Source organism: Leptonychotes weddellii, chromosome 4 (assembly GCF_054177405.1).
Source record: "Leptonychotes weddellii isolate Sample4059 chromosome 4, ASM5417740v2, whole genome shotgun sequence".
Taxonomy (NCBI): domain Eukaryota; kingdom Metazoa; phylum Chordata; class Mammalia; order Carnivora; family Phocidae; genus Leptonychotes; species Leptonychotes weddellii.
The window spans coordinates 30,519,354-30,540,147 of NC_138372.1; the positions used below are offsets into that span (position 1 = coordinate 30,519,354).

General features: G+C 45.0%; 1 protein-coding gene across 2 annotated transcripts; it reads left to right on the forward strand.

The window, feature by feature from the left end:
- The first annotated feature begins 1,845 nt into the window (after nucleotides 1-1,845).
- On the forward strand, nucleotides 1,846-19,369 carry PPIH (peptidylprolyl isomerase H). 2 transcript variants are annotated; one of them, XM_031021890.2, is made up of 10 exons: nucleotides 1,846-1,985; nucleotides 2,306-2,370; nucleotides 2,690-2,713; nucleotides 2,936-2,980; nucleotides 3,288-3,330; nucleotides 7,263-7,355; nucleotides 10,804-10,891; nucleotides 11,369-11,409; nucleotides 12,152-12,240; nucleotides 19,172-19,369. In XM_031021890.2, exons 1-9 carry the CDS (start codon nucleotides 1,869-1,871, stop codon nucleotides 12,218-12,220), a joined length of 585 nt encoding a protein of 194 aa, XP_030877750.1. In that variant the 5' UTR covers nucleotides 1,846-1,868; the 3' UTR covers nucleotides 12,221-12,240; nucleotides 19,172-19,369. The 2 variants fall into 2 exon arrangements, with proteins under 2 accessions (XP_030877750.1, XP_006750646.1); XM_006750583.3 differs by having other exon boundaries at nucleotides 19,196-19,369.
- The last annotated feature ends 1,425 nt before the right edge of the window (nucleotides 19,370-20,794 follow it).

Here is a 20,794-nt window from a genome sequence, read left to right on the forward strand (position 1 = left end):
TATTTGAGGTTATGCTGTGGTGAAAGTCTTTGTGAATTAGCTCTTTTTTTCTCTTGAGTTACTCCAGAAAAGATTGGCATAATTGGGTCAGAAATACAAATGTTATATAGTTTTGGTATATCACTTGTTGTGTTGCTTTAAAAAAAAAAGTTGTGTCAACATAATGTTTCTATAGTGAACCTCTTTATTTTTTTCTTTTCTTTTTCCCTTTTTTTTTTTAATTAAGTAGTCTCCACACCCAGCATGGAACCCAATGTGGGGCTTGAATTCATGACACTGAGATCAAGACCTGAGCTGAGATCGAGTGGGATGCTTAACCAACTGAGTCACCCAGGCGCCCCTATAGTCAACCTCTTTAAGCCTCAATTTCTTGGTCCATAAAATGGGAACAGTAGTCGTTCCTGTCCCATAGAGTTGTGAGGACCAAATGAAATGAAATGTGTATTTAGAACTTAGTAGCTGCTTAACAAAAGCTAGGTATCATCATTTCTTTTCTTTTCTTTTTTTTTAAAGATTGTATTTACTTATTTGACAGAGAGACACAGCGAGAGAGGGAACACAAGCAGGGGGAGTAGGAGAGGGAGAAACAGGCTTCCCGTGGAATCATCATTTATTTTCACCAGCACTTTGTACTAGTTTTTCCACAACCTCATCAACATTGGATATTACCAATTTAAAAAATTTATTTTAAAATAGTTGCTATAAACTATACTGAGGGGTGATTCCTGCTGTTCTTTCTTCCCATCCTTATTCTCCTCTTCTTTTTTATTCTTCAATTGGAGATAGAGAAGGAGACCAAGGGGAAAGGAAAAGTAACCAAAAATAAAGACACCTTAAGTTGAAACATTGAATTTTTATATGTAACCCTTGCTTCCTCAGGTGACTGACCTAGAAAGGATGATCAAAGGATATAGGACATAATAGCTATGATATCAGATATATGCTCTGACTCCAAACCTTGCCCCAGGTCACCTTCTTTCACTATTGAATCCCTACTATGGGCTATTCAGTAGTAGGCATTAGAGCTACACCTGTGAAGACAGACAGCTTCTGCTTTCCTGGAGTTAATATGCTATTAGGTTGGAGGGTAGCCATGTGTGTGCGACAGGGACACAGAGGTGGGGAGACAGACCATATAATTTTGGATGGTGAATCGCATGAGGAAAATAAACTAGTGATGCGTCTGAAAGAGTGGCCATGGGCTGCTTTAGGTTGAGTGACCGCTGAACTGAGACCTGAGCTACAAGGAGTACTCCCTGCCTTCATTAAGACCTAGAAGAATGTTAAAGACAGTTAACAGCTAGTACCAAGACTCTATGAAGAGAGTATCCTTCTCCATGACCTTGAGGGACAGAAAAGACAAGTATCATAATTGAGGGTGATACAAGATGAGGCCAGGTATGCGCGGCCAGATAATGTAATGTAGGCCTTTGTATATAAGGAATTGGATCTTATTCTAAATATGCGAAGCCAGGAATGATGTATAAACATTTATTTAAAAAGCTCTAGCTGCTCTGCTAGCAGCACGAATGAATTGTAAGTGACAAGAGTGAAAGCTTGTGGCAGAACTAGAACTAAAATTCTGGTGTCCTGACTTAACTGAAGGGCTACATATGCCAGGCTGTTCTAAGCGCTGAGGATGAACAGGTTCCTGCCTTCGTAGGGTTCACAGACTAACGTGCAGGGATAAGAAACCGCATATATGCTGGCTCAGAGGTCCTGGCCCCGCCTACTGCCGCAACGCCCAGTTTGGGTGCCGCAGGCCGAGACCTTCGCCGCCGGGGCGGGGCGCGACTTCCGGGGGGCGGGGCCTGGCCTCGGTTGACTCTTTTTGCGCCTGCGCCGTAGAGTAAACTCGCTAAGCGGGGATGAGGTTTGCCGGAACCCATGCCTCCGTCTTCTGCTTCCGGGTCGGAGCCATGGCGGTGGCAAATTCAAGCCCTGTCAATCCCGTGGTGTTCTTTGATGTTAGCATTGGCGGCCAGGTGAGGTCCAGGCAGCCACTGCGCCGAAGGGACACTGCACGGGGCCAGCCGGGAAGATCTCATCCACCCAGGGATAGCGGACTCGAGAATCCAGGAAACGAAACTGGACCAGAACCTACCGACCTGCGGGCGGGGACACGGGAGGGGGAGGAGGAGTCTTGCCCATCCTAGCGCCCCGCAGGGGGAGGGACTGGGCGGCACGGAAGGAGAGGCTGCGGAGGTGGCAAGGGGGAGAGAGGGGTCAGCCCCTCCAGTTCCCTGCTCGCTGAGGCCTTCATGGTCTTGGACCGGGTATTCTGACAATCTCCCGCCGCTTGCAGGAGGTTGGCCGCATGAAGATCGAGCTCTTTGCGGACGTTGTGCCTAAGACGGCCGAGAATTTTAGGTAAGGAGATGTTCCAGCTCTGCTAGATTAACCGAACCAGAAGCTGGACCCGGTACGCGTTATCCTCTGCCTCCCTCTATCCGTCCACTCGCTACCCTTGAGATCGGAGTCCTCTCTGTAGCGTTCTGAATAGTCAGCGTTTCTACTTTTCCCGTGTCAATTTTGTTGTTAATTTGTATGCTTAGGTGTCTGGACGTCGGCTGGCCCGTTGGTGGCCTTGCTGGCGCGAATGTCTCTGCTCCCCCCATCCCCACCCCATTAAGGGCGCCGTCAGCTGTGATGTCATGGTGACTGAATCGTTCACTCATTTCCCTTTCAGGCAGTTCTGCACCGGAGAATTCAGGTCAGTCTCAGACGTGGTTGATTTCTCTGCTTGCTCTTGAATGGTGTCCTGGGGCTGCAGTGGGGTTTTGGGGAACCACCGGCAGGACTTGAATGATTGCTGGTGACAGTAATAGACGTCTTCCGACCATCTTTAGGAGAGTCCCTTGGCTCCAGTGGGTGGTAAACTGGACAGGCCTATGATTACCTGTCATCATTCCAAGTTTCTTTCTTTTTGTTATAGAAAAGATGGGGTTCCGATAGGATACAAAGGGAGCACCTTCCACAGGTAAGGCCTTGGCAAGCATCCTGCAGGCTTTTAGAATTACTTCCTTGGGGGATTCATCTCTTTAGAGGGAAATAAAACCATAGCATAATTCCTAGATCTTGAGAAGGAATGTTTTTGTGAACTCAGCAATTGATTTGAAAGCTTATTAAAAGCCAAAGTGATAAACATTTTATTTTTAAATCAATGTTAATCTAAAGTATGACTAAATCAATGTTTTTTTAAATCAATGTTAATCTAAAGTATGACTAAATCAATGTTTTTCTAAATGACAGAATCTTCTCTCAGGATCCTTTATTCTCTGTTTCAGGGTCATAAAGGATTTCATGATTCAGGGTGGGGATTTTGTTAACGTAAGTACTATTTCTTTGCTATCAAAGCCCTATAGGAATATTGTTTTTTGTTATTGCTGCTACTACTGTTTCTACTACAGGGCCCAGTCCTAAGGCTTGAAACAATAGCCAAGTTTGATGGGGGAGGAGGGTGATAGGAATGTCCTTTAGAGTTGCTGTCTTACTTCTTAGATGACAGACATCAGCACTTTGAGTCACTGACTTCCAAATCCCCTAGGCTTTTAGGGCCAGAAACCGAACTTTCCCAGCATACCTCTACATGATCCATGAGAGATACAAACTAGTTAGTCACATGAAACTTGGATAGAAATCAGATGCGATTTTTTTTTTCTAAATGGCAGTAAGTCTTTTTTTTTTTTTTTTAAAGATTTTATTTATTTGACAGAGAGAAAGACAGCCAGAGAGGGAACACAAGCAGGGGGAGTGGGAGAGAGAGAAGCAGGCTTCCTGCTGAGCAGGGAGCCCGATGCCGTGCTCGATCCCAGGACCCTGGGACCATGACCTGAGCCGAAGGCAGACGCTTAACGACTGAGCCACCTAGGCGCCCCCGGCAGTAAGTCCTTTTTCAGTGAGCTTAGTGCTTATACTCTAATTCCCTTCCACCTCTGGTATCACAGTGCCTGGAAAGCTGAGTTTTTTCATCGAAAATCGATTAGTGGGCAAAGAATCAGAGCAACAGAGGTAGATCATTCTGGAGTGATGTTTTCTCTATTTACTAGCAGAGCCTAGGAGAATAGTTCTTCACTGTGAAGCATAACTTTTATGTGACTAGACTGTATGTGTCTTTCATACCAAGCCTCTTCCCCTTCCTCTGACCTTGGAGGGTGCCTGAATAAACCATATCTTCTTAAACCTACTTTTGTCCTTAGCCAATCACTTGTGTGCATGTGCATGGTGGTTTTTCTTATTAATATCATTTGTTTAGTCATATTGCTATTTTCTTGAATCTGGGAGACATTCTTTCTCCTTCATGTGTATATTTATTTAGTTTAACTCTTGGGAGTTTTTAAAGACCTATATTTCCTGTCTAGATAAGGTTACAAAGTGGCAGATTTTAGGTTGAACCAGGCTTTCAGATAGGCTTTGTTTCATGTGTGTTATGTTGTAAAACTATGATATTTCACCAGAAAATTCCAGAGTTTTGTATTCTCTTTAAAGAATGGAAAATAGGGGTGCACTAGGCCTGTGTTTCATGTAGCAACAGTGGTTTGGAATCAAGTAACTGCTCCCTTTAAACAGGGTCTGTCCTTGCCATTTCACCTCAGTCACTATCATCTGCTTCCCTTATTTATGTCACTTGTCCCTGTAGGCATTTAAGTTTGCAACCCCGGGCTACACCTGATGGTAGTAGGGCTTGGGCGACCATATACTTTGTATTAGCTGGTAAGGAGGGCTAAGAATCTATTCTCTTTCTTTCCATAGGCTCCTGTATTGCCATATTGTCTTAACAGGGACAGGACCAACTTCTTACTGGTCATTGCCAGGCCCATGCAGTCACTTGTCGATAGCTCCAGGGTCAGACAGCATAGTTGGTCAGCCAGAAGGCTGAATGTCAGCAAGAAACAATTGTTCAGAGCCACTCTTAGGAAAGAAAAAATGAAATGAGCAAGGAGCAGAAGAAGTAGGATTTGAGACCTTCTGAAGTTGGACCAAGAATGTGTGTTTGTTTTAATAATTTTTTTTTGGTTGCAAAGGTGCAAAAAAGAAAATAAGTCATCTCAAGGAATCTTGCTTGTTAAGGAATGTATCTTGGCATTTTAGTTTAGAGCTGTTATTCTTATTGCATATGGATGTGTGTCAGACATAATTTTTAACAGACTTAAGATCATGTGTATGTTGTAATTCTTTATACTTAATAATTGTCTACATTTTCCCTTGTCATGAAGTCATTCTTTATAATAACTACGTAATATTCCTTTATGAATAGATAACAAATTTATTTGATCAGTCCACTATTGTTAAAGATTTAAGTTGCTTTCTTTTTTTAATATTTATTTATTCATTTGATATTTATTTTAAGATTTTATTTATTTGAGAGAGAGAGAGAGCACAAGCAGGGGGAGTGGCAGAGAGAGGGAGAAGCAGGCTCCCCGCTGAGCAGCGAGCCCAATGTGGGGCTTGATCCTAGGACCCTGGTATCATGACTTGAGCTGAGGGCAGACGCTTAACCGACTGAGCCACCCAGGTGCCCCTATTCATTTAATTTTTAAGTCGCTTTCTGTTGTTTGCTCTGAAAATTAATTTTGTCATTTTCCCTGGCTCCTGGAGAGCAATAAATAATGTAATTATAGGGTAAGATGCGAGAAGTGATCTGTCCCCCAGGTTTATTGGGAAATTGGAAGTGAACTTGTTTTTCTCTTCTTTCTGTATGTGCATAGGTATTTGTGTGTAGTTAAAGATAATAGCTCACGGGCGCCTGGGTGGCTCAGTTGGTTAAGCGACTGCCTTCGGCTCAGGTCATGATCCTGGAGTCCCGGGATCGAGTCCCGCATCGGGCTCCCTGCTCAGCGAGGAGTCTGCTTCTCCCTCTCCCGCTCCCCCCTCTTGTGCTCTCTCACTCTCTCTCTCTCAAATAAATAAATAAAAATCTTTAAAAAAAAAAAGATAATAGCTCACATCTATATAGTGCTATATCAGCTGCAAGGTCTTTTCTGATTGGATCTTCACGGCAGCAGTGTAAAGAGCAGGTGATTTCATCTTCACTTGATAGCTGGAAGAAGTGAGGCTCAGTGGTACGAAGTGACTTTCCCAGCTCATAAAGGATTGATCCAGAACTCACATCCAAATCTTTCCACTACACAGAGCTTGGTTTTATTAATTTTTAATCAAATAAAGGTTTGATTTTGACAGTTTTTTTCCTTGTCTGGCTTATGTTAATCCCCTTTAGTAGTCTTTGCCCCAATAAGGGCCCCTTGATTCTTCCCTACGTCAGTGCTTTCCCTTTCTGCCATGCACCCAATATTCTTTTTCTTTACTAACTGGCTGGAAGAAGTTGGTCTTTTGGCACCCTCTCAGGAATTCTGTTTAAGGTACTGCAAATATGGCTTTGGCCAAGTTGCTTTATTATCCTGACTTAAGTTGGCTCATCTGAACAATGAGGAAGACGATAGTGCTTATTCGATGTGGTTACTGGAAGAGCGAAGAGATAATGCTAATAAAGCTACTTTAAGCAGAAATTAGGGATTTATGATAAGGTGTTTCATGAAACCCAAAGGAAGAAACAGAACTAGGAACTGGAAAGCCACATAAAACCAAGGCAGTCCTTTTTTTTCTGTTTCTCCAGTGCTCTGTGTGTTGCCTTCTCTTTCTGTTCTCCAGTCCACTTTGCAGAGGATGGTCACCCAGCTTCCAGGCTCACATGATAAATTCAACCTCAAAGAGAGCATCAGTCCTCCTTCACAATTCCCAGAGAAGGAGCTTTAGTTGGCCCTGTATTAGCTGGGCATCTTCCCCTGGACCAGTCAGCTTTGGTCAGGAGGGTGGGATCTGTAGAGATGAGGCTTGCAGGAGCCCATCCACCTGCATAGCTTGGGGGAGTGGGGATAGTGGTCAGTTAAGTGGGTAATTTTATATGACTGCAGGCATGAGAGTCTTTGGGTGTGGCAAGGATTATGTATGTGATCATTGTACTGTTGTTCCCTACTCTGCCTGCGTCTTAACTGAGCTTTCTAGAGGCCCAGCTGTGACCTGTTTTACCCAATCTGTGCGATGCCCTGGTCAGTATATGGGCTGCAGGTGCCTTGGATGGGGCTGGCTTTGATTGTAAGATAGGGTCCAAGAGGTGTGACTCGCAAAGTGATCTTCAAGAGGAAGAGTGCAACTTAAAAAACTTGGCTGTGGTGCAGCAGCATTCCTCCTCTGGGTTCCGAAGGGGCACGGGGGGTGGGGAGCAACACTCAAAACTTGCTAACACTTCCTTTTTCTCTGCTCAGGGAGATGGTACTGGAGTTGCCAGTATTTACCGGGGGCCATTTGCAGATGAAAATTTTAAACTGAGACACTCAGCTCCAGGCCTGCTTTCCATGGTAAGTAAGGTCCAGTCAAAGTTTTGGGTTAGATTTTTATCCAGCAGGTGTCTGGGCCCCTCTTGAGGCCCGGTGCTGTCTCTTAGGATGGAAGCAAATTCTTTACTTCTCTTGTTTATCCCAGGACTCACCTCTGCCACACCCACCTCCTTCCTCAATTAGTTTTGATTTTGTTGGGCTGGAACCTCTAGCAGTCTGGGGGGCCACAACTGAACTCTGGTATATGTTTTCTTACCTTTGTTTGAGCTGGGATACGTGGCTCAGCATCCAGCCCTGTTGCGCAGAGCATGGCCAGTTGTGCTTTCAGGACCCAGAGTCCATGTGCTTGGCGCACCCCACCCACCAGGATTCCCCCGGCACCCTTCTGTCTGTCTCAGGCCTCAGGGTAGGGTACAAGGTATAGACCTGATACCTGCCCTTGTGACACTTAACATCTAATGGGGGAATCACACATGCAAACTGACAAGCCCAGCATAGTGTAGTTCACACCACCATCTATTAAGGTGAGGGCCCCTCAGGGTATGTAAAAGTACTGGGAGGGCCCCACGGAATGAGAGTCATTACTTTGAGGGGTCAGGCCTGGCTTCACAGAGGAGGGTGGCGTCAAATAGCGGGGCGCATGGTCGAGGGTTAGAAGGTGAGGAAGGATGAGCACATAGGATGTGAATGGGGGAGGGAAGGACCAGTAGAGACACTGGAGAGGAAGCTGGGGTCTAGCCCCTTAAGGGCTTCAAATGCCAGAATAAGGATGAAGTGTGTAGACTTTCTTTGATAGGTTATGGAGAGCCGTATGCTTTTTTGAGCAGGGTTGATCAACTTTGTGATTTAGAGCCAAGCCCCTGGCTGTGGTGTGAGTGGCAGATGGGAACAGAGGTGGGGACAGAGAAGACAGTTAGGAGGATGCCATGAGAACTGGGCGAGACCTGCCCAGCAAACAGTGTGCAAGCTCCCTTTTCAGAAAGCCAGGCTGGGCAAGTGCAGGTAAATGTTGCAGGCATAGCTTAGGTGGGCTTGGATCTTCGCCAGGAGGGCTAGGACCTTCTAGGGGCATGCCATCAATGGAGGAGTCAGAAAAATGGAAGGAAACGTTGGTTTGTGCTCCCTCAGGCTGACACTGGTGAAGTTGTACAATCACAGATCATATGGCACAATTGTTTTTGTTTTCATCCTCCCCTAAGTCTTAAGTTCCTCAAGGGCAGAGACTGGGCCTCAGTGGTCTCCAAGCCCTTACTACCTGATACAGAAAGGCTCGGAGCAGATACCGATGAACGACCGAAAGATGATATGATAGCTAACATTTATTGGCCAGTTGCTCAACAAACATCATATTTGCGTTAATTCATTTTAATCCTTTCAACATCCTTTTGAGATAGGTACAAATGAGCATACTGAGGCCTAGAGAGGTTATGTGACTAAACTAAGGTCCCACGGTCTGTGGCAGAGCTGGGATTCCAGCGAGGTCATCATCTGGCTCCAGAGCTTACTCACCAAAGCAGTAAGCTGTACTGCCTGAGAGAATGAATAAATGAGTGGCTGAGGGCAGAGTGTCCCTTAAGCTATAAAAACTTATATGACTATTCTCCTGCCTGCTTGCTAATAAACGTTCATACACCAGCAGCAAGGTAGATTGAATGAATGCCTGATTGATTGGTGAAAAGAAGGAAGCAAAGAATTGGGAGCCCTGGGAAGTCTGTCCCTCATTCCACAGCATGTGCCTCCTCTGACTGGCTCAGCCATTCCCTTGATTTCATGTAGATGTTCGTAAGTACACGCACGAAACCCCAAAGTAGCCTATCTTACGTGGGGCATTTCTAAGTATAACATAAAATCCCTAGGGAGGTAATGAGCACGTTCCCCTGGACAGTGTTGTGAATGTATTTCATACACACTTTTATTCCTGCACAGCTGAACACAGAATCAACCAATTTAAATCCATGAAGTGTCCGATTACCGCTAGCGACCTATCTCATAATTTCCAGTCCTGCTTCAGTCATGTTAATCGTATGAGACCTGTGCTTTTAATAGTACTCTCAGTTTCCCATTGTCTACTCCTTTTTTCCTAAACAAGGGAAGTATGCAATAAAATGTTCACAGAGACAGACACTGTCACAAGGCAGTGTTACTGAAAGGTAACTTGGACTTGTTGATGTACAAAAGCCTGAATTTAGTATATTAAAGGCAGTTCTGGGGTATCAACATATAGAGTACAAAGGTACACTTCATGAGAAAGTCAAATAACGCTTTACAGAGTATCACTGTAAATACAATATCAAGATACCCTACCTGTGACCTTGGGCAAATCATTTCACTTCCTTCAAATCTCAAAATTCTTATCAAAATGTCACTGTAAATTACGATACAAAGTATCGTAATCAGAGCCTATTTTACAATGCGTTGTGAAATGCAATGATGTAGAAACAGTTTCCAGGAAGGAGATGGGATATGGCTAGAGACTTTCAGATTCTCAATTAAAAAACTACTTCTTGGGCGCCTGGGTGGCTCAGTTGGTTAAGCGACTGCCTTCGGCTCAGGTCATGATCCTGGAGTCCCAGGATCGAGTCCCGCATTGGGCTCCCTGCTCGGCAGGGAGTCTGCTTCTCCCTCTGACCCTCCCCCCTCTCACGTGCTCTCTCCCTCTCATTCTCTCTGTCTCAAATAAATAAATAAAATCTTAAAAAACAAAAAAACAAAAAAAAACTACTTCCTGTAAAATTCGATAATAAAGGAATTGGGGTGTAGCTGTAAAAAGCAAACATCAATTGATTAAATGCAGTCTGTTTCTAGCACGGCACTAGTGTAGCACCTTCTCACACCTCCTTGAAGTCTTTTCTTACCATGGTTATGGTGCAGTACAGAGCTACTCAGACAAAAGAGCTTTGGCACAGGAAACAGGCTTTTTCTCCACGGTATCTAACTTGTAACTATAATCCAGGTATAACCAGCGTTGGATTAAATACAGCAGATCAGTCCCTGTGAACAATTGTTCCCATTTTAAAAATCCACACTGCAGGAGAACTGTACATTCATTTAAAGATCTAGCTCCTTGGGGGCAGTGATTATGTATCCTGTTTATCTCTATATCCTTGGATCCTAGCTTAGGATCTGGCTTATGGTAGGTATTCAGTAAGGTTTGCTGAAAGAAAGGAATCAGGGTTACAGGCTCTTTTGGGAATCCTTTTTTTTTAAGATTTTATTTATTTGTCAGAGGTAGAGAGAGTGCACAAGCAGGGGGAGCGGCAGGCAGAGGGAGAGGGAGAGGGAGAAGTAGGCTCTCAGCTGAACAGGAAGCCCTAATGTGCGGCTTGATCCCAGGATCCTGGGGTCATGACCTGAGCTGAAGGCAGATGCTTAACCGACTGAGCCACCCAGGCGCCCCTCTTTTGGGAATCTTGCCCTTCAGCTAGCATGGCCAGGAAAACTCACTGAAGGTATACTTGGTTTCTGTCAGGCAAACAGTGGTCCCAGTACAAATGGCTGCCAGTTCTTCATCACCTGCTCTAAATGTGATTGGCTGGATGGGAAGCACGTAGTGTTTGGTGAGTCCTCTTCCTGTCCCAGATTCCGGGCCCCATTCACACACAGTGGGACTTCCAAAGGAGCCAGTCCTCAGACTCTAGTCCCAAGAGTGCTCGACTAATGTAACTGCTCTGGGAAGGTGGAAGTGGTAGGAGGTGGGGACGACATGTGGTTAGAGCGCCAGAGGGAAGAACTGAGGGGCTATCTGATGTAGTGTGTAACCACTTGGGTGATCTGTATGTCTGGGAGGGAAACCCGAATGGTATCACCTAAGAAATGCCACACAGAGGGAGCACGGTACAGGAGGGTTTTGCAATCGCCCAGACCTAGTACTCCACTCCTTCCTACCTGTGACCTTGGGCAAATCATTTCACTTCCATCAAATCTCAATTTTCTGTTGGTAGTATGAGGATCAAATGAGATGCTGGCTAAGAGTGGAAGCTGGAAACTGCTATGCAAATGAGAATAATAAAGTCTAGCTCATACTTTTCCTACAGGAAAAATCATTGATGGACTTCTAGTGATGCGAAAGATTGAGGTGAGTCCTGTTTTGATTTCCTCTATCTTGGCCATTCTGGTCTAGTAGCAGGAGTGTGTTAGGCCCAGTCTTTACGGCCTGCAGTTACATGGGCTCCCTCAGGAAGAGGGAGGAGTCCATGGCCCCCCGCCCCTCCCTGTTTTCTTGGCCTGTAAGTTTGCCTTTCTGATGCTCACTGAGGTTTGGCTTCTGGTGCCCCCTTCACCTACTTGATAAAATCCTACTCAGCAGTGAATCCATGATCCTTTGTGACCTGGTCCCCGCTGCCTCTCCACAGCCCCTTCTGCCACCGCTGCCTCCAGATTCCAGTCTCGTCAGGCTTTTAGCTCTTCTCTAAATAAATATGCCATACACATTCCTGCCTCTGAGCGTTTGCTTGTGCTCTTTCCTCTACTGGAATACTCCTCTCCTTTCTTTTCCTCCTGGTGGGCCCAGCTCAAATGTCCCCTGCTGTGTGAATCCTTCTTGACCTGTTTAAGCAGTGGGTGCTTCCTCTGCCCTGTTGTGTAAACTCAGTGTTATAACTTACTGCATTGTTTTATAGCATAGGTTTGCTTTTTTTAAAATGTTGGACATTTTCTCTTCAATCTGGATTCTCTCTACCCTTGTGGTAGGACATGGACTGTTAGCATTTCAGTCCCTGAGTCCTCAGTCTGTAGCACAGGGGCTGGCAGGCATCAGTACGTGTTTGGTGAGCGTGTGTGTCTGAGCGGATGAATCTCCACTGTGCTTTCTCTCCTAGAATGTTCCCACAGGCCCCAACAATAAGCCCAAGCTGCCTGTGGTGATCTCACAGTGTGGGGAGATGTAGTCCAGAGCAAGACTGATCAGGTATGTGTGTCTTTCTCCTCCTGGTTAGGAGACCCCAGTGAAGACAGCATGGCCTAGTGGAAGGAACTTTAGACTTGAAAACATGGGATTGAGCCTTGTTTCCTGTCTATGTGACCTTGGGGAAATCACTTCCCTTTTCTGAGCCTGTTTCTTCACCTGTCAAATGGAGACAGTCGCTATCTCAGGCTCATTGTAAGGAACAGAAGAGAAAGGGTTATTAGGGCATTTTACTTTTCTACCACTTTGTGGCCTACAAAGTATCAACCTGAATACCAGTAGGCAGTCTCTGACATCACTGTCAGACTGTAGTTCCTTCCATTCAGTGCTCCTGCTGGAAGGACCTGGCTCCACTCCTGGGCAGCTCCGGGCTGGGAGCAGCCTGGGCAGCCAGGAGACACAGCTGTCATGCCTCTCTTGTTGGAACTGATGCTCGGGGCTTCTGGGGGGGCAGTTAAGCGTCTGCCTTCGGCTCAGGTCATGATCCCAGGGTCCTGCGGTCAAGCCCTGAGTCAGGATCCCTGCTCAGTAAGGAGTCTGCTTCTCCCTCACCCTCTCCCTCTGTGCTCTCTCTCTCTAAAATAAATAAATAAAATCTAAAAAAAAAAAACTGATGCTCATTTCCAGGCCCTGACTTTGTATCTGCCAGCCTCATAAGTGAACGCAACACGTTTCTCAGCCTGCACGGGCCCACTTCCTCCCCACACTCGCCACTGCCTGCTCTGTGCTGGGTGACAGAGAATTGAAAAATGCCTTTTTCAGGAGCTTACGGGGAGTAAGACACATTCTCAGAGGTGATCACTAGTAACCTGAGTGACGTTGCTAAGTGTGATCAGAGTTCAAGGGAGAAATTGATCAGCTAGTGTGGGGTGGTGATGTTTTGCCTTTTCTTCCTTCCTTCCTTCCTTCTTTCCTTCCTTCCTTCCTTCTTCTTTTAATTTTCAAACCTGCAGAAAAGTTGGAAGAACAGTATACTGAACACCCATCTCCCTTTCACCCAGATTTACCAATGGTTAATATTCTTGTGTTACCATTTTACTTTGACATTGGGTTTTTCTTTCCCTTCTTCCTTCTCCTCCCCTTCCCTCTCCTCTCTCCTCCTCCCCTTCTTTCCCTCCTATCTACCTTCATTCCGTCCATCGTTGTCCTTCATTTCTTTCCCATTTGAAAGTTGAAGACTTCTTGACACTTTACCCCTAAATACTTCAGCAAACAACTCCTAAAAATAGCATCCTACATGACCACAGTAATATTATTTAATATACATGTTCCAACTTCCCCAGCTGTCCACGTAGTAACTTTAATAGCTCTAAAAAAAAAAAAAAAAAAATTCAATGAACATTCACATATTTTATTTGGTTGTTTATTTTAATTATAAAAGTAACATAATACAACCTTGAGAAAACAGTTCAAGTCCTTGTCATTACCCCTCTTCCCCATGCAGTCCCACTTCTGTCCCAGGAGGTAACTGCTTTCAGTTTGATGTATGTCCATCAGGGCCTTTTCTATGCCTATCTTATTTTGGGAGGTTTTGTTTTTCCTAAATGTCATCATACTATTTTGTTCATTTGTTTTCCATTTGGCAGATGTCTTGAAGACTTTTCCTCTTCCATCACATAAAACTACTTCATATAAAAACAAACTGACAATATGCTATGTTTGTAGCATATAGCTTATTTTATCCTTCTCTTATGATTTGAATAGTTATAAATTCTGCATCTTAGTTCTCTATTTTAAATGTTGTGACTATTTTGTCCAGAACATATTTTAAGCCAAAACTGGCATTGTGTTGCTTATCTTAACTTTGGTGATATCCTTTGTTAAACAGAAGTTCTAAATTTTGATGAGGTCAGAATTCTCAGTCTTTTCTCTTATGGCTTTTGTGATTTTTGTCTTGTTTTAGGAAGGTCCTTACTATCTCAGATCATAATGTCTTTTGTATTTTTTCTAATATTTCTATGGTTTTATTTATATACTTTAAAAATTACCTAGAATCTATTTTTCTTTTCTCTGACTTTTTTTCTGAATGGCGATCTAGTCAAATGCCAGACCATTTTAATAACTGTACATCCCTCTATCTGTGACTTATTTTGTGTTCATAGCATCTGGCACTTACAGGCATTCATTAAAAATTTATTACATGAGTTAATAGAGAGGGAGAATGTCAGGCATTTTAGGCAGGGAACTGGTGTGAGCAAATGCTGAGGCAGGCATGCACAAGTGTGTGCTAGAAGCTGCATGTGGTCCTCTCTCTTGTCCAGCCAAATGGTCCCTTCTGAGGCACGGTTGACACCCTAAGCTTTCTTTTCTGCCAGTACTGGAGGTCCCTAGGGCTCAGCCCGCTCTCCCTCTTTGGTAGTGGCTGGCGTTTCCCTCCTTCTCCCACTTCTTTCTTTGCTGAACCTAAGTTGAGCTACTAGGTCCTTTTCCTTCTAAGGATTGACCACTGACCACTACCAGAGGACAGAGATGGAAAGAACAGTGTTTAGAAATTTTTTTTTTTTTTAAAGATTTTATTTATTTGACAGAGACAGCGAGAGAGGGAACACAAGCAGGGGGAGTGGGAGAGGGAGAAGCAGGCTTCCTACGGAGCGGGGAGCCTGATGCGGGACTCGATCCCAGGACCCCGGGATCATGACCTGAGCCGAAGGCAGACGCTTAACAGCTGAGCCACCCAGGCACCCTGTGTTTAGCAATTTTTTGATTGGGCCTTCTTTTTTGTATTTTTTTGAGTCCCTTATAGAAAGTTCGTGGAAATCCTTGTTGAGGGCTTAATTTCTGAGGGTGGTGATCACAACCCTCCCCTCCTCATCTCTTATTAGCAAAGGGCAAAGTAAACCTTTGCCCCCGTGGAAGCCTCTCTTCTCAGCCTGCAGCCCAAGCAGAACAAATTCCACAAGGGCCATTTGACGTTCCAGAGGCTTCTTAGACCAGAACTATCCAATAGAAATTCCTTTCTGTGATGGTAGAAATGTTCTGTATCTATGCTGTCCATCATGCAGCTCTAGCCACATGTGACAGTTGAGCACTTGAAATATGTGGTTGATGTGACTGAAGGACTGAATTTTTTATTTAATTTTAATTAACTATAAGTGCAGTACCTCCAATTCAGTTTCCTACCCATGACTTGCTCAGAACTGAATCTTTCGTAGCTAATACTTAGAGGCAATATCATAATGGCAGTTATCATTTATTGCATACTTCTTGTGCTCAAGTATTGAGCTAAGAACTTGAATTATCTCATTTAACTTTACCAAAAATCCTTATCATAAGTTTTAAGGTGTTAGGGAATCTAGGTGGCAGTCTGACCTAAAGGGGCTCCACTTTGGGTTTCTCAGTAATGTGCTTTGGGAGAAAGTAAGGAAAAGTGGAGATTGGGGAGCACGGCATCATCCCATCATTTTTCTTCCCAGTTGTGAAGTTATAAGCATCTCTAATTCCTGTGGGAGTGTTTCAGATCCCTTAGGTTGTTTGGAGCAGGATAATGGTTGACAGCTAATATAGATGCTGTTTTCAAACCCTACTGGGCAGTATTTCTCAAACATTAATGCACTTATGAATCACCAGGAGAGCTCATTAAAATGCTGGTTCTGGCTTAGTGGGTCTGGATGGGGCCAGAGATTTTGCATTGGTAACCAGCACTCAGGAGGTGCTAATGCTAACTTTGAGTAGCAAGGCTATAGTGGAATAACAGAAGCCTGCTTTTTAATCGAGAAGCCACCATATTCCAATCAGAAAAGACCCAGAAGGAGATCCTCTCTTGGTGGCACTGTCCAGCACAAATCTGCTGTATTCAAATCAAGATATCACCTAATTGCGCATGTGAGGCCTTGTGTCTAGGCACTGGAAATCAAAGAAGTTGGGAAGGAGATAGCAGACAGCGCAGTGACTTGATCAGCTCTACCTCCCTAGGAAGCATTTCTAGAACTTCTTCTGGTTTTGCCTTAGGTCCTGACTTTGGTTTTAGTGAACATGAAGTTCTCTGTACAACTCTCGATGTAGAAACCATGGTTTTATCTCAGTGGGTCCTGTGAAAGCTTTTTATGATGAATTTGGTTAGGTATACATAAGTGAACCTTGGCCCTCAGGATCCTCCTGCCGCAATCTGAATCAGGTTCTTTGCTACTTACAACCACTTGGGAGCTGGTGGAACCTCTGTTTGGAAAGCTTGAGAGTCTCTTGGAAAAGGGAGTGGCTGTGAGCTCTGGCAGCCCAGCTAAGTCTGAACCGCTGCTCTTCCAGTTATCCCCACACGTGGTACCTGTAGCAAGCAGTAGATCGCTTTCTTCTGTCATTGTTTCCCAAATTTCCCTAAAGAATCAAATCACTGGGGGACATTTTGTTAAAGCTACTAATTCCCAGATCCCTTCCCTGGAGAGTTCGAGTTGAGTGAGTTTGAGGTAGGATCTGGGATGCTGTGTTTGCAACAAGCATCTCAGTTGGGTAACGCTGCTCTAGGTAGTGGCGTGATGAGGATCCTTTAGCATTTGCATCTTAGGAAAAATATGTAATTAGTGCAACACATCATTTTACCGTGAGGCATTCTTAAAGTTCAAATGGTGATTAGGTTAAAAATTAATTGTACCTGTGGGTGGTGGCTAGAACAGTGGGGAAGGTGCTGTGGGAATGACTGAGCTTTAGGAAACACTGTCCCCCATTCTGGGATTACCCGTAGATGTGATATGTTCCGGTAGAGGAAGGTAATGGGCTATGTTGGTGGCACACGGGCTGGTCCTTCATTCCTTCCACACCTACGCACTGAGGTAATAAGATGGGTCCCCTGCCACATAGGAGGCTGCAAGTTTGAAAAGCCCAGTTCCTGCCTTCAGGGAACTCACAGTCTCTGGGGGAAACTGCCCATGACAGCACAATAAAGCACTGGACTGGAGGTTCAGAACAGAGTAAGGAAAGCTGGAACGCCTGTCCCTGCCTGGAGCAGTGTGGGGAGACTACAGAAGAGACGATGCTGTGGCCGAGTACGTGAAAGAAGAGAACTTCTCAGGTGGCTAAGAACGGGAGGGCATTCCAGGCAGAGGGAACAGCATGAGCAAAAGCACAAAAGCAGGAAACAGCTGCAAGTGTAAGGGAAACTGCACATCATGCCATATGGCCAAAGCAGGAAGGTATGAAAAGCAAAGGGTAAGATGGTAAAGCTGGAGGAGGCCAGGGCCAGTTGTGAGAACCAGTGCAGGCTGAGATGCTCGTATGTTATCCTGAGAGTGGGCTTTGGGCACTAGGCACATTTTTTCCCCCCTGGGGTGAGAGTCCATCGTACTCCAGAGATTGTCAGAAGGGAGCCTAGCCTGGCCCTCTGAAAAGAGCCAGGCCAACAGGAGCCACTGGAGGATTTTGAGCAGAAGAACATTGTGATTGAATTTTCTTATTCCGGAGATGATTCTGGCAGCAATGTGGAGGAGAAGCTGAGGCCAGTGAGGTGTTCAGTGCAGCAGTCCAGGCAAGAGAAAAGGTTCCACATGAAAACACAGGTCTAGGGAGCACCAGAGATTTGGCAGCAAATATTTGCATGCCTGCTGGGTGTGTGACACTGTTGTTCCCTGCCCTGAAAGGCAGAAGCCCTGCCAGCTAAAAAGGGAGGGGAGGGAGGGGAGAATGGCTTCATTCCAGTCCAATCCAGTACAAAGGCAGAGCTCCCAGTGTCGTAATCAGGTCTCACACACATTGAGGTACGCGGGTCGGTGAAATACCACATAGCCTTAAAAACAAAAAAGGTAGATCTGTATGTGTTGGCAGATTTCTAGGCTATGTTCGTTAAGTGACAAAGTCAAGATTTAGTACATTTAACTATTCCAGAAATTACTGTAGTGAAATACAGCCAACTGTTAGTAATGGTTACTTGTGTAGTGTAGAGACAGCAAAATTTCTTTTTTCCCCATTTCTGTTGTCCCGTGTATGCTTCAATTTTCTGTATTGAGCATGTATCTTACAATAGAAATACATACTGTATATCCGAAGTTCTAACTGATCCTAGTTGCTTCCAGCTGCTCCCAGGAGCACGTGGCTACCATCATCTGAATCACTCCCTGGTCCCTCCGTCTCCTCCCAGGTCTAGGCGCAGCCAGCAGTGCCTTCCTGGGTGCTTCCACAGTACTTGGTTCATCTCTCTATATAGCATCTAACATAACATATCACAAATGTGTTGGCCTGGTTTTCTGTAGACGGAACTCCTTGAGGCAGGGACCATGCTGACTAACACAGTGCCTGGTCTAGGATAGAGCTTAGGTCCTAGGGCACCATGGAACTTATAAAGTGCATTTATGCAGTTCTGTGCATTCTGCTTGCGGGCCCAGGTTTCAACTTCTGTCTGAATCTGCAGTATGACACCGGGATGCGCTTTCCCTTGGAGGGAAAGGGGCGTGGCCGTGTTTAGGGGGAGGGAGACAGAGTAGTTTCTGAGTGTACTCACTGTGTTCTTTTAGTAAAGCTAACGACCAAGGCCATAAACAAAGGGTGTGGACTTTACTTTCTCTGTAACACTGGGACCAAAACCTGCAAGGAAGAAAGATTGCTTTTTGTTCTAGAGCTCCACAGAGAGCCATTGAGGTCTGGCAAAAAACACACAGACTTTGGAGCCAAGTAGACCAGGAAACCCCATCAAACCATTAAACCCCTTGGGACCCTAGTTTCCTCTTGCTTGATTACAGATAATATATACTGCACAGAGTTTGTGAAGGACAGATAAATGAGATGATATGTGTGGCCATAAAATGTTTGTTTGTTTATTTTTGGTTCTTGTGTAGTATACCTCTCGACTTTATCCTAGGGAACCAAAGGTCTGACTGAGGGCAAGAGTCAGACCAGTTCTGCTCTTTTGGGAAAAGAGGATTAGGAGTGTAGAGAAGAGATGGGAGTATTGTCTCTCATGGAATGTTCCCTTCCTGTGCCTCTGAGCTGCTATCTCGTCCATCCCTAACAGACCTCCACCTCTCTGCCATTGTAGGCCTTTCCTTGCTCTGGGTGGCACTCTTGAGTAAGATAATCCGGATTGGCCCCTGTGTTTGCTTCCCTGCCTGCTGCGCCCGTTTTTGATCAAGAGACCTTGGAAATGTCACAGATTCAGAACCCAAGATTTTCTGTTTTTCAATTGTAAATAAAGTTTTGTTTTGTTTTGGTACACGTGTTGTTTTTATTTTTATTTTTATTTTTTTAAAAGATTTTATTTATTTGACAGAGAGAGACACAGTGAGAGAGGGAACACAAGCAGGGGGAGTGGGAGAGGGAGAAGCAGGCCTCCCGCGGAGCAGGGAGCCCGATGTGGGGCTCGATCCCAGGACCCCGGGATCATGACCTGAGCCGAAGGCAGACGCTTAACGACTGAGCCACCGAGGCGCCCCAACACGTGTTGTTTTTAACCAGTTGTAATGATAGCCTGTCTCCTCATGCCTTAGCTTCAGCTAGAAGGACTGGCTGTCGAGGCTAGCATGGACCAGAGCCAAACCGTCACTGTGGTTAGGTGATGCCTCAGACTTGCAAGCAATTGTAGCAGTCCCCTCTTGGGTTCCAGCTGATTGGGCAAAGAAGGCAAAGCCCCAGGGCTATAAGCACAATTTATTCCAAGGATGTTCCCAGTAGGTTCTGTGTGGTTGGTTCTGGAACCTGTGGGGTAAGGGTCACTAAGGTGGGATATTTTTGGATCGGAGGCCATTTGGTAGAATGTGTCTACTCAATCATGATGAAGTGGGAATAATTGACTCAAAAATCTTGGTTTCAATATGGGGTCATTTTTTAAACAGTAGAGGTTTTGAGAAATTATCTTCCCCTTTCAGAGCCTCAGTTTTCTCATCTGCAAAGTGGGGATAATAATACCTATCTACTTCATAGCATTGTTGAAAGGGTCAAATAAGCAAATGGATATGAAAGCAACTTGTAAACAGTAACATGCCTTGGAAAATGCTTATCTTGAAAGGACATAGCCCAACACAGAAAGATCCCACCGAGCATAATGTTAAAGAGGTAAAGAGAGTCCCCTGGTGTTCCTTTCATGAGGCCATTTCCATGCCATTCCTACTTTTTCCCTCTTGGCTTATGGGCAGGGATGACTCAAGCTCCTGGCAGTGGCAGAGGTAGCACAGAGCTGAATTCTGTGACAGAATAGAACCTGGTTAAAAGTGCCATTTCAGTGTATTGGAGTACAGGGAGCTGGTGAGATACATGAGGGCTCTACAATATAGGTATTTGCAACTCTCTATAGCTAAGTAAACAAGGTTCAGGGACGAAGTGAAGAAAGGACTGACCTAGTGGAGGAGAGATCTTTAAATAACTATAGACAAGGTGGAATTCAAGAGAGGAAGGAGGAGGAGCAGCTCAGATCCTGAGCTGACATTCTTTTTTTTTTTTTTAAAGATTTTATTTATTTATTTGAGACAGAGAGAATGAGATAGAGAGAGCATGAGAGGGAGGAGGGTCAGAGGGAGAAGCAGACTCCCTGCTGAGCAGGGAGCCCGATGTGGGACTCGATCCCGGGACTCCAGGATCATGACCTGAGCCGAAGGCAGTCGCTTAACCGACTGAGCCACCCAGGCGCCCCTGAGCTGACATT

Bases quoted from the DNA above. Each gene is read 5' to 3' on its own strand.
- PPIH (XM_031021890.2), top strand. From the start codon at position 1,869: ATGAGGTTTGCCGGAACCCATGCCTCCGTCTTCTGCTTCCGGGTCGGA. The intron at 1,986-2,305 runs GTGAGGTCCAGG...CGCCGCTTGCAG, and splicing joins ATGTTAGCATTGGCGGCCAG to GAGGTTGGCCGCATGAAGAT. The intron at 2,714-2,935 runs GTCAGTCTCAGA...TTTTTGTTATAG, and splicing joins TTCTGCACCGGAGAATTCAG to AAAAGATGGGGTTCCGATAG.